At 40.4% G+C, this 16,256-nt stretch overlaps 1 protein-coding gene across 1 annotated transcript; it reads left to right on the forward strand.

Moving 5' to 3' along the window:
* Nucleotides 1-13,194: 13,194 nt before the first annotated feature.
* LOC120522222 (polymeric immunoglobulin receptor-like) lies at nucleotides 13,195-14,856 on the forward strand (the record flags this gene model as incomplete). The annotated part of the gene is given in 3 exon segments (XM_039743295.1): nucleotides 13,195-13,504; nucleotides 14,525-14,645; nucleotides 14,647-14,856. Coding segments are annotated over 3 exon segments (614 nt in total), but the record flags the coding sequence as incomplete, so codon positions are not given.
* Nucleotides 14,857-16,256: the final 1,400 nt, after the last annotated feature.

Consider the following 16,256-nt stretch of genomic DNA (forward strand, 5'->3'; position numbering starts at 1 on the left):
CCCCAAATTTCTAACTATTATAAATAGCAAAAAAATCACATGCATTCTTGTTTGTCATGGTGAATGCTCATTCACACAACTATATTATAATGCATTCTGTGTCATTTTATTTGGTAAATTTCTACTTCTTTGTCATGCTTACCATTTCTAGAACAAATCAATTACCAGGTTTCACTCTCACATCCACTCCATCCTTCTTTGCAGAGGTCAATAATGTCATGCTTCACTTTGCTGGGTTTCTGTTCAGTGTCTCATATCTTTCAGCATTGAAATGCCATTTCTAGTCCACAAAGCTGCAGCATGGGACTCTGTAGCACATTTAATTCCAAAACCCCTAGTCTCCAAGACTGTGGTGCCTTTTCATACTGGTCATCATCCAATCAAGTTAGATTTCTTTCTTCATCCTTTTCAGCATCACTTAATTTCCAATTTTTATGACCGTGGAGGAACCTATAGTCAGCGTGTCTCCTTTATTCAGGCTAATGACTATCAGGCACCTTGCTGGATTGCAAACCAAAGGGATATAGAAGTTAATGTGAGATTTCAGGATGTAAGGATAACATGGGATTGAGGATGTGATGGACAGCTGAGATGGACAATGAAATGAAAGGGAGAATTGCTACTGGAATTTTCTAAAAAATAAAAGACTTATATTGATAATATAGAAGTAGCCATGGCAGTCATTTGTCAGTAAAACTCTTATGATCCTCATTAATCAAATGGAAGAATTTGCGGACCTTTTCAAATATTGATATCATTTCAGATCATTTCAGTTAGTTCAAAAAATACATAAGAAGAAAGATAATAACAATGAGCTGATAATAAGATATGGTTTAACAGTAGAATTATTGAAGTCTATGAAAAAGTTGTAATGCTGGGCCACCTTATCTTCCATTTGAGCAAAATAAGTTAGCATGCAAGCTATGTAGTGTAAGCTAACAAATTAGACAGTTTATTAAGCAATAATGTCATGTTAGATGTTACCCAAAACTATGTTGTTAGGTGGAATTAGAGATTATGGTGAACACAGACTGCCTGATAGACAGGCAAATATTTTATTTCAGTAAGGCATGATCAGGCAACATTCGCTAAAACACAAAACATGTGACTCAGTGAAGCAGTTGCCAGGCTGAGTTCCACACAATTAGTGTCTTGACTCAGATACATCTTGATATGGTATGTGCTGAGAAAGATTTGTGTGATTTAAGTTTTAACCTGTTATATTATGTTTCACACAATTGAAGAAGAGCATATTTTATCTGAGATAACTACCACTGATTATCTGAAATTGTATTGAAAGGTTCTGTTCTCAATACTCTTTTAAAGTGATGAGACATTTAATAATTTGAAAGCACTGGCATATTCTGTATATGCTATCTGCATCTTTATCACACACTGAAAGTTTAACTTATCTATACTAATAAAAGGCAAAGCCCTCACTGACTCACTCCTCACTAATTCTCCAACTTCCCGTGTAGGTAGAGAGGCTGAAATTTGGCAGGCTCATTCCTTACAGCTTACTTACACAAGTTGGGCAGGTTTCATTTCGAAATTCTAATGGTAATGCTCTTCAACTGGAACCTATTTTAGTAGTAATGTAGAAAGAAGGAAGAGCTCAATAAAACAGCGGAGAATCCGAGGATTAAATAAAAAGGCTGCTTAGTTGGCTAAAATAAGGAAAAACGCGATGGTCTTATATGGAGTTTATTTATAAAACAGTGGAGAAGCTGTGTAAAGGTTGCTTCACAAAAAACAGGAGCCTGAGATATGGGGCATGCAGTCAGCCAAAGAAGGGAACCACAAATAACATATAATTGTAATAAAGGAACAAAAAATATAATGAAGAACTCGCGAAATTAAATAAAGAAAATGGGTACTTGAACAGTAAGTCTGGTCTAAAAATAGCTACACAACAATTATAACAATCATAATACAAACTAACAATAAAACAGTACAGAACCGCTGAAGCAAGGAGAATGAAACAGCGGAGAACCTGTAAATTTGCTGCCCTCACAAAAAAATAGCGGAGCGCCTTATATGGGCAGGCAGTCAGCCAAAGAAGGGAATCAATAAATAACTATAATCGTAATAAAGGAACAAAAAAATAGCGGAGAGCCCACAGATTAAATAAAGGAAATGGGTAATTGAACAGTAAACTAAGTCTAAATACCTACACAACAACTATAACAATCGTAATAAATGAACAATAAAACAGTCAAGAACCGCAAAGCAAGGAGAAAGGGACGGCTTCAACCAATCAGATTTTGAGTTGGTGGCTGTAAGGCCCTTTAGCAGGTGTATAAGCAACGCGTCACCGTATTCAGACCCATTGATTGGATAGAAGCCGATATGAGGAAGTCTACACGCCATTGAATGCACCATAAGCCTCCGAGTAAGGATTGTCACGTGCACTAATGGACAACTCCATGGCAGGGATTCTGGACGGGCCATTATTTGCCAGACACAGACCAGATTTCAAGACCATGAAAACCTGATGTTTGTCACGCTCCTCAAGCCCCAAAACTTTTGGGAATACAAGAAAAATTTCACGCATGCAGCCTTCTACACTTTAACACAACAGCCATGGGCGCTTTTGGATCTGTCTCGCTAAAAACGGAACTGACTGTAATGTATGCTATGGATGATTTTGCAGGAAAATCTCCCACTGATCTCCTTGACTTCCTTCATCAGAAAAATCTGAATGAGAACCTGGGGTAGCTGTTCACATTGATATATTTGGTGGTGAGCATTCCCATTACACTGCTTCTGTCGGCTGGACATTTTCAGCCCTAAAGCGAATTCAAACTTATGCCAGGAATACCATAGGGCGGGTTAAGCCTTTCACCATTAGCTTCGATGGGGATAGAAAGTGAGGTTTTGATGGAACTGAAGCTCTCCGATAATCCATCGACACAGTAATTGAACTGTTTTTGAGGAAAGATAGGATGATGGATTTTGTTTACAAATAATCCAAATTTTTGGTGAGTAAAATGTTGCGATTTTCCTAAATGATATTGCACGTTTATGAGTTATTGATGTTTTTATGTGTGTCGGCTGTGGCTGCAGTGGCAAAGGAAGTTGTTCATCCCTGGTTTGTCTATAAAATAAAGGCATTTATTGTGGCTAAAAGGAGTATATACTGTATATATATATATATATATATATATATATATATATATATATATATATATATATTGTCACGCTTGGGTCACAGATTTGCACAGAGACACAGAAGGTCGAGAAAAAGAAGGATTTTTATTCAGACACCGCAAACACATGAGCTTAAACGCTCCATGACAAGTCAGATATAACAGTTCCGCTAGGAGCAGAGAGAGATAAAAGCAAACAATCAATTCCCAAACTGACAGGCGCTGAAGGCTTATAAGTCGGCGGAGTACGCATGAGGCTTGTATTACGCTATAGTGCAAGGATAAGGAGCAATGTGTAGTCAGTGTTTCAGGGTTTGTGGTTTTCCCAGGGCGTCTGTCTCTATTTGGGGTGCGATCAGCCCTCCAGCTCACACCCTCCCCCTCAGCTTTATTCACATTCCTGTGAATCAAGCGACTCTCTGTACTAGGTTCATTTAGTCGTGATAACACGTCTGCGCTTGACGTGTTCAGAACCTGGTCGGTGCTTTACTGTGAAACTGTAAGGTTGTAAACCCAGAAACCATCTCATTAGACGAGAGTTTGTATCTTTCTGTCGGTACAACCACTGGAGTGGAGCATGATCAGTTACCAAAGTGAAGTTTCAGTCCCCACAAGTAATAGCGGGCTTCCACAGCCCACTTAATTGCCAAGCATTCTTTCTCAATTGTAGAATAATTATGTTCCCTAGGAAGTAATTTCCTACTCAAATATGTGATTGGATGTTCTTCTCCATCAAAATTTGTGACAGGACTGCGCCCACCAAATGCACTTGCGCCTGTTTGCAAGATAAAATCTTTTGTGAAATCCGGGTTCCTTAGAACCGGGTAAGAAGACAATGCTTTTTAAATCGTTGAAAGAACGTTCGCAATTTTCTGTCCACAGGACAGGTCGGTTTTTCTGCCTCTAGTAAGTTCTGTAAGAGGAGCAGCTCTATGTGCAAAATTTGGAATGAATTTTCTGTAGTAACCAGCGAGTCCCAGAAAGCCAGACTTGTTTCTGTGTCTCAGGTCTCGGGTAAACAAGCATTTCTTCTATTTTCCTTAATTGTGGCCTAAGTAAACCCTTGCCCATAGAATAGCCTAAGTAATGAGTCTCGGACATGCCTAGTTTACATTTCTTAGGGTTAGCAGTAAGGCCAGCCTGTCTCAAGCTTTCAAGAACGGCTTGAAGCCGCTCTAAGTGTGTTTTCCAATCATTGCTAAAAATCACGACATCGCCAAGGTATGCCCCAGCATATTCAGAGTGAGGACGTAGGATCTGATCCATCATACGCTGAAAAGTTAGAGGTGCCCGTGAAGACCAAACGGAGTCTTGTAAATTCATAGAGTCCGTCAGAGTCGCGAAATGCCGTTTTCTCACAACTGCTAGCCTCTAAAGGCACCTGCCAATAGCCTTTCGTGAGATCTAGCGTGGAGATATAGCTCGCCTGACCCAGTTTTTCCAACAGTTCATCGACACGGGGCATGGGATAAGCATCAATTTAGAGACCTTATTCAAGCGCCTGAAATCGATACAGAACCGAACCGAACCGCCTTGCTTTGGGACTAATACGACTGGGCTGCACCAGTCACTTTTACTTTCACGAATTACACCCAGTGTCAGCATCTTTTTACCTCTTCAAGACAATATTTCGCGCTTCGGTATCCGGAACGGCCGCATCTGTACGCGAACATCAGGTGCAGTGGTAATTTTATGTTTTGTAATGTTAGTCTTGCCTGGTAAATCTGAAAAGACATCAGTGTTCCGTTCTATCAAAGATAACAGTTCTGTCTTTTGCGTGTCAGTAAGATCGTTACCAATGGTAACATCGGACTGAGAAACAGCAGCCAAGGAAGTGTTAACCTCTTGTCGGTCGTGCCATTCCTTCAAGAGGTTAATGTGTAAAATCTGGAATGGTTTGCGCCGCCGGTATTCTAACCTTGTAATTTACGGACTCATACGCTCCTCAATAATGGCGGGCCCTGCCATTTAGCTAAGAATTTGTGTGGATCCGAGGGAACCAGTACCAAAACACGATCGCCAGGTTTGAACTCACGGAGCTTGCTGCGCCTATCGTAAAGACGCTTCTGAGTTTCCTGTTCTCGTTGTTGGTGTTCCACAGCAATAGAGGAAAGCATAGAAATTCTGTCTTGCAACGAAATTAGTCGATCTGCAAAGCTTGGACCCTTAGCTGCTCTCTCGCTTCCTATCCATTCCTCACGCATCCACATCCAGGATGCCTCGCGCCTGCCGAATAACAACTCGAAGGGACTCAAGCCAGTGGACGCCTGTGGTGATTCTCGCACGCGCATAAAACAAAGGTAGGACAGTGTTCCATGTTGTGGGATCATTATGAGCAACTCGCCTGATCATCTGTTTCAATGTTTTGTTAAATCGCCGGTTAAACCATTCGCTTGAGGATGGTAAACAGTAGTACTCAATTTCTTAATAGCAAAGCTGTCACACAATTGTTTCATCACGCGAGAAGTGAAAGGTGTGCCCTGATCAGTTAAGATTTCTCTAGGGATACCAATACGAGTAAAAGTTTCACATAGTGCTTTGGCTACAGCGAAGAGTTGGCCTTTTCAGCAGCATTTCTGGATATCGTGTCGCATAATCAACCAACACCAGCAAATATTGGTACCCATCCTTAGTCTTAGGTAATGGTCCCACAATATCTAATCCCACACGCTGAAAGGGAACTTCCAATATGGGCATAGGACAAAGGGGAGCCCGAGGAGGCTTATAAGCAGAGACGATCTGGCAGTCTGGACATGAAGTACAAAATCGCTCAACATCTTTTCCCATATTAAGCCAATAAAATCGTTTTGATAACCGGTCTCTAGTTTTGTCGGCACGAGGTGCCCCCAAGATGTGTGAATGTGCCAGATGCAAAACAGTTTCCCTATGTGCTTCAGGTACCACCAGTTGTTCAATAAATTCCCCCTCCAAATGATCTGAGATCACTCTGAAAAGGCAACCGCCCTTTTCTATAAAGTGTGGGGTTTTCACACCCCCGGAATTACGCTCTTGGTAATAAGAGTCATTAGCAGGGCGAGCCTGTTTAAATGCATATTCTAATGAGCTATCAGTATGCTGCAAACACACAAAATCTGATTGTTCGTTAACACTCGGTTTGTGTTCGGAGGCGTTTGCAATCTGGGAAGATGTAGAAGGAGCAGCCCATTCTGGAAGATTGTCGGGGGTGACCTCCTCCGTCTCGCTGGAGAGATCGGGTTCAATATCTAAGTTGGGCTCTAGATTTTCCCCGGCCGCTACCAGTTCTTCGTCTTGGATTTCTTCTTCTTCTCCCCCCCCACCAAGTTCATTAGTGGACTGGACTACTGGTCCCTTACATTTATTAATCAGTTTCGGAAAAAGGGCATTTCTCCGTCCTATGAGTAATGGCCAAGGGCACGAGTCCGAAACGGCAGACCAAACCTTAAAGTGCGCCCCTATAAGTTAAAGGAAGAAGTAAAGTCTGATAATCTTTAACATCACCATGTACACAGCGTATTTTTACAGTCTCACAGTCTCTAAGGCATTGTTCATTAAGACAGTCTCGTCTCACAATACAAAGGTCACTTCCCGAATCTAACAATGCTGAGATTTCTCTGTCCCCAATTTCACCGGATCAACAAGCCATCTTTTCCATCCGGATATGTAATAGTTGAGCAACAAATCTCGGCCAGTCCAATCTCCATTGAATGAGCTGGAGACAAGCGACAATCTCTTGCCAAATGGCCGAGCTGATCACATCGGAAACATCTACGGTCGGCTCCGTTTCCGAAATATCCTCTCTGACGGCGTCCACGTCGACGCGCTCTGTAGCCTCCACGGTCTTGTCGACCCGCTGTTGCCGCTGTCTCCCCAGAAACAGGCGTCCCATCTACGACTGGATTTCCCGGGGTCCTACCTGACCCCATTAGATTTTCAGGTCCTGCAGCTTGTCGATCGAGCGAAGAGAATGTCCTGGACGCTCGTTCACAGGTTGAAGCAGCACGAAATCCACCGCTCTTTCTCCAAGTGGACTGTGAACCCTCTAATCGTCTGGACATAATCGTTAATGATTTAATATCATGGCGTAGAAATTCATCTCGAAGAACTTCAGGTATGCCGGCCAGTAATATATTCACGACAACTGTTTCCATCACGTCTCCTTCAAACCAACAGTGCACTTTATGTATCAAATCTTGAATTTGCGCACGGATTGGGTCATCCATGTTTAGTTTCCAGTCTTTAAGTGCAAATGTTTTAGACTTCTGAAATAAGTCTTTGGCATCCATCTGTGCAACCACTCCTGGTACCACTTGTCACGCTTGGGTCACAGATTTGCACAGAGACACAGAAGGTCGTAGAAAAAAAAGAAGGATTTTTATTCAGACACCGCAAACACATGAGCTTAAACGTGCTCCATGACAAGTCAGATATAACAGTTCCGCTAGGAGCAGAGAGATAAAAGCAAACAATCAATTCCCAACTGACAGGCGCTGCGCAAGGCTTATAAGTCGCGGAGTACCGCTGAGGCTTGTATTACGCGTTATAGTGCAAGGATAAGGAGCAATGTGTAGTCAGTGTTTCAGGGTTTGTGGTTTTCCCAGGGGCGTCTGTCTCTATTTGGGGTGCGATCAGCCCTCCAGCTCACAATATATATACGCTGTGATGTACATACTGTCAAATAAACGAAACACACACTGTGGTGCAACACGAGAGGCTTCGCCTCTAGTGCTGTCGTCTGAACTTTGATTCCCGAGACGGGGTGCAGTGAGTGTGTACGCCTGATGAGCCCAGAATTAGGGCAAAACACGTGCCACGTATTGTTTGCATTATTTCACAGTAAAACTATTTCAGTATATTCAATATATATAAATCAGCTTCCCGATTCATTTTACCCTCGCACCCCTTTGTTTGAGAAGAAGTATGAAAAAATATGAGGTTAGCAGCAAAAAAAGATCACCAATTGAAGCTTTATGAATAATGGATACTTTATTTGCCATCAATAATTATTTTGGTAAAGGCATACTCAGTGTGATCCTCCTTCCATGTTCTAATTTTTTTGCAACTAGCCATGATTACATGAACGGTAAAAAAGTAAGAGCAAAGTGAGGGTGACATATCCAGTCAGGCAGGCGACAGCTCAATAGCTCGAATTTGGATATAAGTAGGTTCTATTTAGTCGACAGAAATATCTTTGTTAGGAATGGAAGTTGAATTAACTCTTTAAATTTCTATGGTGAAGAAAAATTTATGCAATGCTGACTAAATTTACCTTTCATTCCTACCAAACATATTTCTGTCGACTAAATAAAAATTATATTTAAAATTTAAATAGAACTTGAACAGATACGATACTTCATAATACCCATGCAGTACTACAATAAGTGCACGTAAGAGCAAGAGTCATCTGTTGTTTTTTTTCATTTTTCTTCCTCAATGGATTCTGGCACCCCGACCAGCAACAGCAGCTCACACCCCGAAGGAGATACAGTGGTGTGAAAAACTATTTGCCCCCCTTCCTGATTTCTTATTCTTTTGCATGTTTGTCACACAAAATGTTTCTGATCATCAAACACATTTAACCATTAGTCAAATATAACACAAGTAAACACAAAATGCAGTTTTTAAATGATGGTTTTTATTATTTAGGGAGAAAAAAAAATCCAATAGATAGATAGATAGATAGATAGATAGATATAGATATATATAGATATGACACCAACACTCATATCAATGACAAAACAATTACATTAACAATCATGTTACGTTATTTTTAAAATTTTTCCTTTTCTTTTTCATAACTTCTTTAACACACTACTTCTCCGCTGCGAAGCGCGGGCATTCTGCTAGTTTTTAATATAGCGAAAGTCAGATAGAATGGAAAAGATTTAATTTAGATAGTCAACATTAAAAGACACCAGTTTGTGATCGGATATCGACAGGTCAGATGCTGTACAATTATAAGGAGTAACACTAGTAACACTAGAGCAACAAATAAGATCAAGAATATGGCGTTTAGAGTGAGCATGAAAGTCTATAAATTGCTGTAAACCAATACTATTAAGGAATGATATAAAATTCCTCGTAAGATTATTAGTAACAGTGTCCATATGTATATTAAAATCACCCAATAAAATAACATTAGATTATATAGAATAAATAGAATTTACAAACTCAGACAGTTCATTTAAAAAGTCCTTATTCAGCTTAGGCGGTAGATAAATAGTGGCAAGTATAGTGGGAGTAGGTCCATTGATTTGTAAGACAATGGATTCAAATGAGGCATACTGAGGCACAGTTTTAGAGGACACTTTCAGCTCCACACTGTAGACTATCACGAGACCTCCACCACGACCGAGGCATGGGGTTGGCAAATGTAAACAAATCCATAGCTTGATTAAGCTGTGAAAACTCACTAGGTTGCTGCCAGGTCTCAGTTAAACAAAAAAAATCAGTTAACAGATCGTAGAGTATAGCCCCTTACCGGTGAGTGAACGGACATTGAATAGCCCAATGGCAAACTTGATTTTCCCATGTGTTGCTATAACCAACCTCATTTAGTTAGTTAGCACACTAAGATCAGCAGCCTGTCAAGATCTCCCTGAAGTTCAAGGAAAAACAGACCAAAAAGATTGTATTGGCTTGTTGTCATAATAGATGAAGTTCCGTCAAGACCTGCAGTGAATGTATTTCCAAAGGGAAAGATGGAGAATATCCCAGTGATGACACAATGCCAAAGGTTATTCGGACAGGTGACACAGAAGACAAAGAAACTCCACTGCCACATACTTGTAAATTGATGGTATATCATCCTCTTTAATAAAACCCCTGTGTGCGTCCAGGTATCCTTGTGTGTGTGTCTTCTGGTGAAGTGCGCATGTGCGGGGCCACACGGCACGTGTTCAGTCTCTTCCTGTGCATTCCCTGTGCAGAGAGAGAGAGACACAGGTGTGTGCGCGCGAGAGAGAGACACACACACAGGTGCACGAGACAGAGACACACACACAGGCACACGTGAGACAGACACACACACACACACAGGTGAGACAGATACACACACAGGCGCCGCCGAGGCAGATACACACACACAGGCGAGACAGACAGACACACACACACACACACAGAAGCGAGGAGCGAGACAGACAGACACACACACAGGTGGCGCTGAGACAGGCACACACACACACAGCGCCGCCCGACAGATACACACACACAGGCAGCGAGACAGACAGACACACACACACAGGTGGCCTTGAGACAGACACACACACACAAACACGCAGGCCCGCGAGAGAGACACACACACACACAGGCTGATGCATTGTTGCAATGTTACTTTTCTTGATTGTTTATTAAGTCGTAAGGCTATAGCGCAAGCTTTTGCAGTGTTAGTTTTCTCTGTTGTTCAGGGTTTTCTTAGTGTTATTCAGTGTTTTTACATTTAGTTTACTATTACTCTGTGTATTCAATGGTATAATTAACTATATTTGTGCTTAAAAACGTAAAAAAATATATATTTACATACAGTTCATACGGTCTAGAACGGATTAATTGTATTCACAATATACAATACAAATACTATGGGGGAAATTACTTTTGTTCACGACCAAATCGGGTCACAACCAGAGATTTGGAGCAATTATGGTAGAGTGAACCAAGGTTCCACTGTATTACTGTCAGGCAAAATTACAGGCATTTTCACGGAAATCCAAACCAGTATTACTGAGAGAAAATTAAAGGCACACAATACAGTGGCGCATATCACAGCCACATACAAGGTCCCTTGCCATTTAATATAGACTGTTCCTACTAATGTTTATGCACTACTGTTCTAGCGCCTGTTATTGTAACGGGCTTAATGTCTAATATTACATATCCTTTAAGGGTAATTAAATTTAAGACAGTCTAGATATTGCGGTGGGATGGCACCCTGCCTGGGAATTTGTTCCTGCCTTGTGCCCTGTGTTTGCTAAGATTGGCTCCAGTAGACCCCCCATGACCCTGTGTTAGGATATAGCGGGTTGGATAATGACTGACTGACTGACAATCTAGATATTCTGGAGTATTCACTTTTTCTTGCATAAGAATATGAAGAAGCTCAATTTATGCTTTGTCCAGATGGATTACAGTAACACACACAAACACACACACACACACACACATATATATATATATATATATATATATATATATATATATATATATATATATAGTGCCAGACGACCAGGAACATTGCACCACAGGGATGCCTGGAGAAGGGAAGGATCGGAGAGGGGCAATATCTTCCCTGGGGCGCAAGAGGGCAGCCCGGATTACATCAGGGCTATGGACTGGAAGCTTGGAAGCTCAACCCTGTTGGTGTTCAGGGGTGCCTGGATGATTCGAGTCCTGGATGGCAGTACTTCCTGGTGTGGCAGAAGAGGAACCAAATGCACCTGGAGTGCTTCCAGGTGCCCGTGCAGCACTTCCGCCACACCGGAAGTGCTGCAGAAGTTCATCAGTGCGCACCTGGAGCACATTCGGTGTAACATAAAAAGGGCCACCTCACTCCATTCAGGGAGCCACAATCAGGAGGCAGAGGACAGAGCTTGCGAGTGGAGGAGTGAAGACGGCAGAGAAGAAGGAAAGTAAAATAAAGGACAGAGCTAGTGTGGCTCTTTTAGTGCACTGTGTTGTGAGTAGAAGAACAGAAATAAACGTGTGTACTTTTGGACATTGTGTGTCTCACTGTCTGTAGCTGGGCTGATTTTCCACTATATATATATATAGTGCGGCGTGCTTAAAAGAGACACACACACCGACCAAATCGGGTCACAACCAGAGTTTTGGAGCGAATTATGGTCGTGAACTGAGGTTCCACTGTATTACTGTCAGGCAAAATTACAGGCATTTTACGGAAATACAAACCAGTATTACTGAGAGAGAAAATTATAGGCACACAATACAGTGATGCATATTACAGCCACATACAAAGTCCTTGCAATTTAATATAGACTGTTCCTACTAATGTTTATGCACTACTGTTCTAGTGCCTGTTATTTATAACGGGCTTAATGTCTAGTATTACATATCCTTTAAGGGTAGTTAAATTTAAGACAGTCTAGATATTGCGGTGTGATGGCACCTGCCTGGGAATTTGTTCCTGCCTTGTGCCCTGTGTTTGCTGGGATTGGCTCCAGCAGACCCTCGTGACCCTGTGTTAGGATATAGCGGGTTGGATAATGACTGATATCCCATTAGAGCTGACAGCACCTTCACTATGTGACCCATCTGCCACCCACCTCATTCCGCTCATAGTGCACACCGTCTCCTAACAGACACAATTGTGGACTCTTCAATAATATGGTGCTGTACGAGCCACTGACTTGTTTTCTTTCAAGTCAGGATGTTGAATAAACTTACTTCATTGACTAATAAGAATTACTGTATTCTGCCATCCACTAATCCATCCATCAAGTAATAAGTAGAACTAAATGATCTCCTAAACTGGCAGAGAAGATGCTAGAGTTTTAAATCTTTACAGGTTTTTCACTATCTTTTTTAAGTCATGCCTTTACAGTCACAGTCACTCTACAACAATATGCTATCACCAGAAACACTCATGTATATGCTCTTCTGACAATAAAGCCTCAAAAAACAGCCAGAAATTAAGATTATGCTCAGCCAATCAGTATAAAGGACACAAAGCAATAACACATCACAGTAAAAAAGTAGGTAAAAATGCAGTTTTGCACAGTGTACTGTGTGTCAAAATTAGATATGGGCAGTCGTGTTTTCTTGTATTGTTCGTTTAATGATTATAACCTGATGGATATGAACTAGTCACACACACTGGGTATTGAGTTGATTTGACAGTACAAATTTTGTAATTTTTTTGCATATACTAGAACATTGTCTTTTGTCTCATGAGCTTAAGTGTATCACTCCTCTTTAGTTTAAATACCTCATTGTACAAACTTAAAAAGTTACTGATGTGCTTCCTTGGTGTGTATGTGCCGTTTTTTCCATCACTTGTTGTTTATAATACTTCCACTACTCCAAATCAGACCTAAATCTTTCAGGTCCTGAAGATGTGCTGTCTGCACCAGAAGAGGTGATGGGACAGGAAGGTGCAACTTTGACAATTGTGTGCAGCTACAATGAATGGAGTAAAAGTAAAGTGAAATACTGGTGCAAGTGGGGCTCTGATGCATGCAACACTCTAGTGAGAAGTGATGAGCTGCAAAGCAAACGAAGAATCACACTTCATGATAACACAGCAAGAAAAGAATTTAGAGTGACAATGACGGGTCTCAAGGCAGATGATGAAGGCTGGTACAAGTGTGGAATAAAAGGAATCATATTTGATGACACAATTCCAGTGTATGTCACTGTAAAAGGTACAGAAATTCTTTCATTTAAAATGGCACACTCATGAGGTTTATCCAAATTCAACTATTTATAAATATACCTATATTTATACCACAATAATTTTACATAAGTAAAATATATTGATAAATAATTTAATTGTTCTGAATGACCTTACCTCATGTATATTTTTCTTTTATTGTCTTACAACAAAATTATTTTGACTGTCAAATAGCAGGCATTTCCGTAAATCCAATTAAAGAATTAAAGACTCAAACTTGTGTTTCTCTGTGTTGATTAAAAATTACACTGTAAAGTTATTATGCTTCTCAATATTAATTCCCTCTTTCCTGATGATAATGAATTTGCTTTTCCTGTTTTACATACTTTATTTTAACTTCTTTACATAATTCTTAAGCTTCATAACCACTTTGAAATTTGATTTTTTTATATACTGTACGTGTAAACAGAATCTTCCATGTTCTTTATGAATTATTGCTTATTTTTGATCTCATGATTTGTCCTAACTAGGCTGTACGTTTCATACAAATAGAACTTTGTTTATTTTAGCCAGTTAAGAAACTACACTGAAGTGGTGACATAAATAAACAAAATATCTCTTTAGCGCATTCTGCAGCTTCTGGCGATCCCAGGAAACTTCTGTGTTGATTGTAAGGTCCTTCCATATCTTGAGCCATGAATGACAAACAGTTTAGGACAGTGCTGCATTGTATTTATCTCAACCTTCAGTATGTCGATGATCCATCTAATTTTATCTTTAGCTTCTTTGTCCTTTTACACCATTTAGGTGTGTACAAAGTTATGATTTACTAATGGTAATGCATACTTTCTATCTACAGATGCTCAAAAATTTGTGTTACATGCAGCGATCTCGCTCATCAGTGATTATGAACTCCCATTGACAGTTTGAACTGGCCTCTTGGCACAAGCTGTTTTTACAAGTGTACAGTTAAAAACAAAAATAAAATTTAAAAAAAATACTAAATTTAGTAACTTAACACAGTTGATACCTGTCCTTCTGTCACTTACAGATATGAAGTTCTTCTCTGGACCACAGGAGGTGATTGGTTCACTAAATCAGTCTGTGACTGTTGTGTGCCACTATGGTCAGGCTTATAAAAGCCATGTCAAATACTGGTGTAAAGGGAAACTTCTCATCGTGTCGTGTCCTGGTGAATACCACAGGGCTATGTGAAGACCACAGGATAACTATCAGTGACAACATTTCAGCAGGAGAGTTCACTGTAGTGATATCCCATCTCAAAAAGGAAGATGAAGGATGGTACCAGTGTGGAGCACAACATGGCACAGGATCTCCTGCCAGGGACAGTGTTTATCTTACTATCAAAGGTAAAGAAAGGATGTAAGTAACATCTAAATCAGACACATCAGAGCAGGTAATAGTCCAGCGTAGAGAGATCCTAGTATCCAATTTAAATGTGGGAGTTCCTTTATGTAGTTAGTTCCCTTAGCAGAAACAAAGTGAAGTGTTGAAACCCTGTGGCTTTGTTTCATTTTAGGATAGAAGCACAGTCCACAGCTGTCTTGGATGTACCAACACTTTCAGAGAAAACAGCTAGAGGCAAACAGAGAACCATTGGACTTTAGGGGAGGCACAGATCATGGATGTGACTCTACAGTATATGTTCATGAATCATTACTGGAAAACCTTGTTTATTTGTAAGGCCAATGAATGCAGAAAGCATTTATTGTTTTCTTTCATTGTCTTATATTGAGAAAAATTATTTATCGACATCTAAAAACAAATTTATATTACACTGCTGTCTTCACATTACTCAGGGCTCCATTTAGATCAGGGGCTTCAAACTCTGAACCTTGAGAGCCACAGTGGCTGCAGGTTTTCATTCCAGCCTCTTTCTTCATCAGTGGTCAATTAATGATGCTCGTGAACAGACTTTTTTTTTGCCTTTGCTTTAATTGACTTGCAATAGCCAAACATTAGAGATGCAATGCTAGTGAAAAGATGACCAGTAAACAGATGATCTTCAAAAATTTCTGGATTGCCACCATGTTTACTTCAGCCAGTTTCCTATTGAACCAGTAATGAAATATATTTACATTCATGGCTTTAGTATTCTCATTCTGTCACAACAGACATTTACAAAACTGCTTTTTCTTTCTGAGAGCACAATTCAATATTTTGTAGACCAGAGCAGGGGCCTCATGTATAGCCATGCGTAGAACTTGCACTATAACATGGTAAGCACAAAAGCGAAATATGCTTACGCACAGAAAAATCAGATGCAGGAATTTGTGCGTACTCCAACTTCCAAGTTCTTCCACTACATAAATCCCGATCAGCATGAAAAGTAGCGGCTCGGCGTTTATAGCCCAACTCCTCCCAAATTCGCCTCTTTGAATATGCAAATGAATATAAATCGCCCTTAAGCTCAGCCTTCTGTGAAAAACAATGGGAAAAGCACGGGGGAAAATATAAGAATTTCAGTGAATACCAAGTGGACCTTAAAGGAAAAACATACTATTTGTTCAAATAAACCGTGGTATAATCAACAAAAGGAAGTTGATCGAGTGACATAGCGTGTTGGAGAAACTTGAAAGCTCACGTTCACAAAATGCTGCGTGCGGAAATACAAAAGAAGTCACATACCAAAATTAAGCCATGAAAGGCGAGTTGTAGCCCTACTGTCTTAGTGTCATATGAAAGCTTATTAGGGTACAGAGAAAAAGGCACACAGTGGGAAAAAGCACAAATGTCAACTTCAATCTCAACATTTCCAATTT

Source organism: Polypterus senegalus, unplaced genomic scaffold, assembly GCF_016835505.1.
Source record: "Polypterus senegalus isolate Bchr_013 unplaced genomic scaffold, ASM1683550v1 scaffold_4221, whole genome shotgun sequence".
NCBI classification, from domain to species: domain Eukaryota; kingdom Metazoa; phylum Chordata; class Cladistia; order Polypteriformes; family Polypteridae; genus Polypterus; species Polypterus senegalus.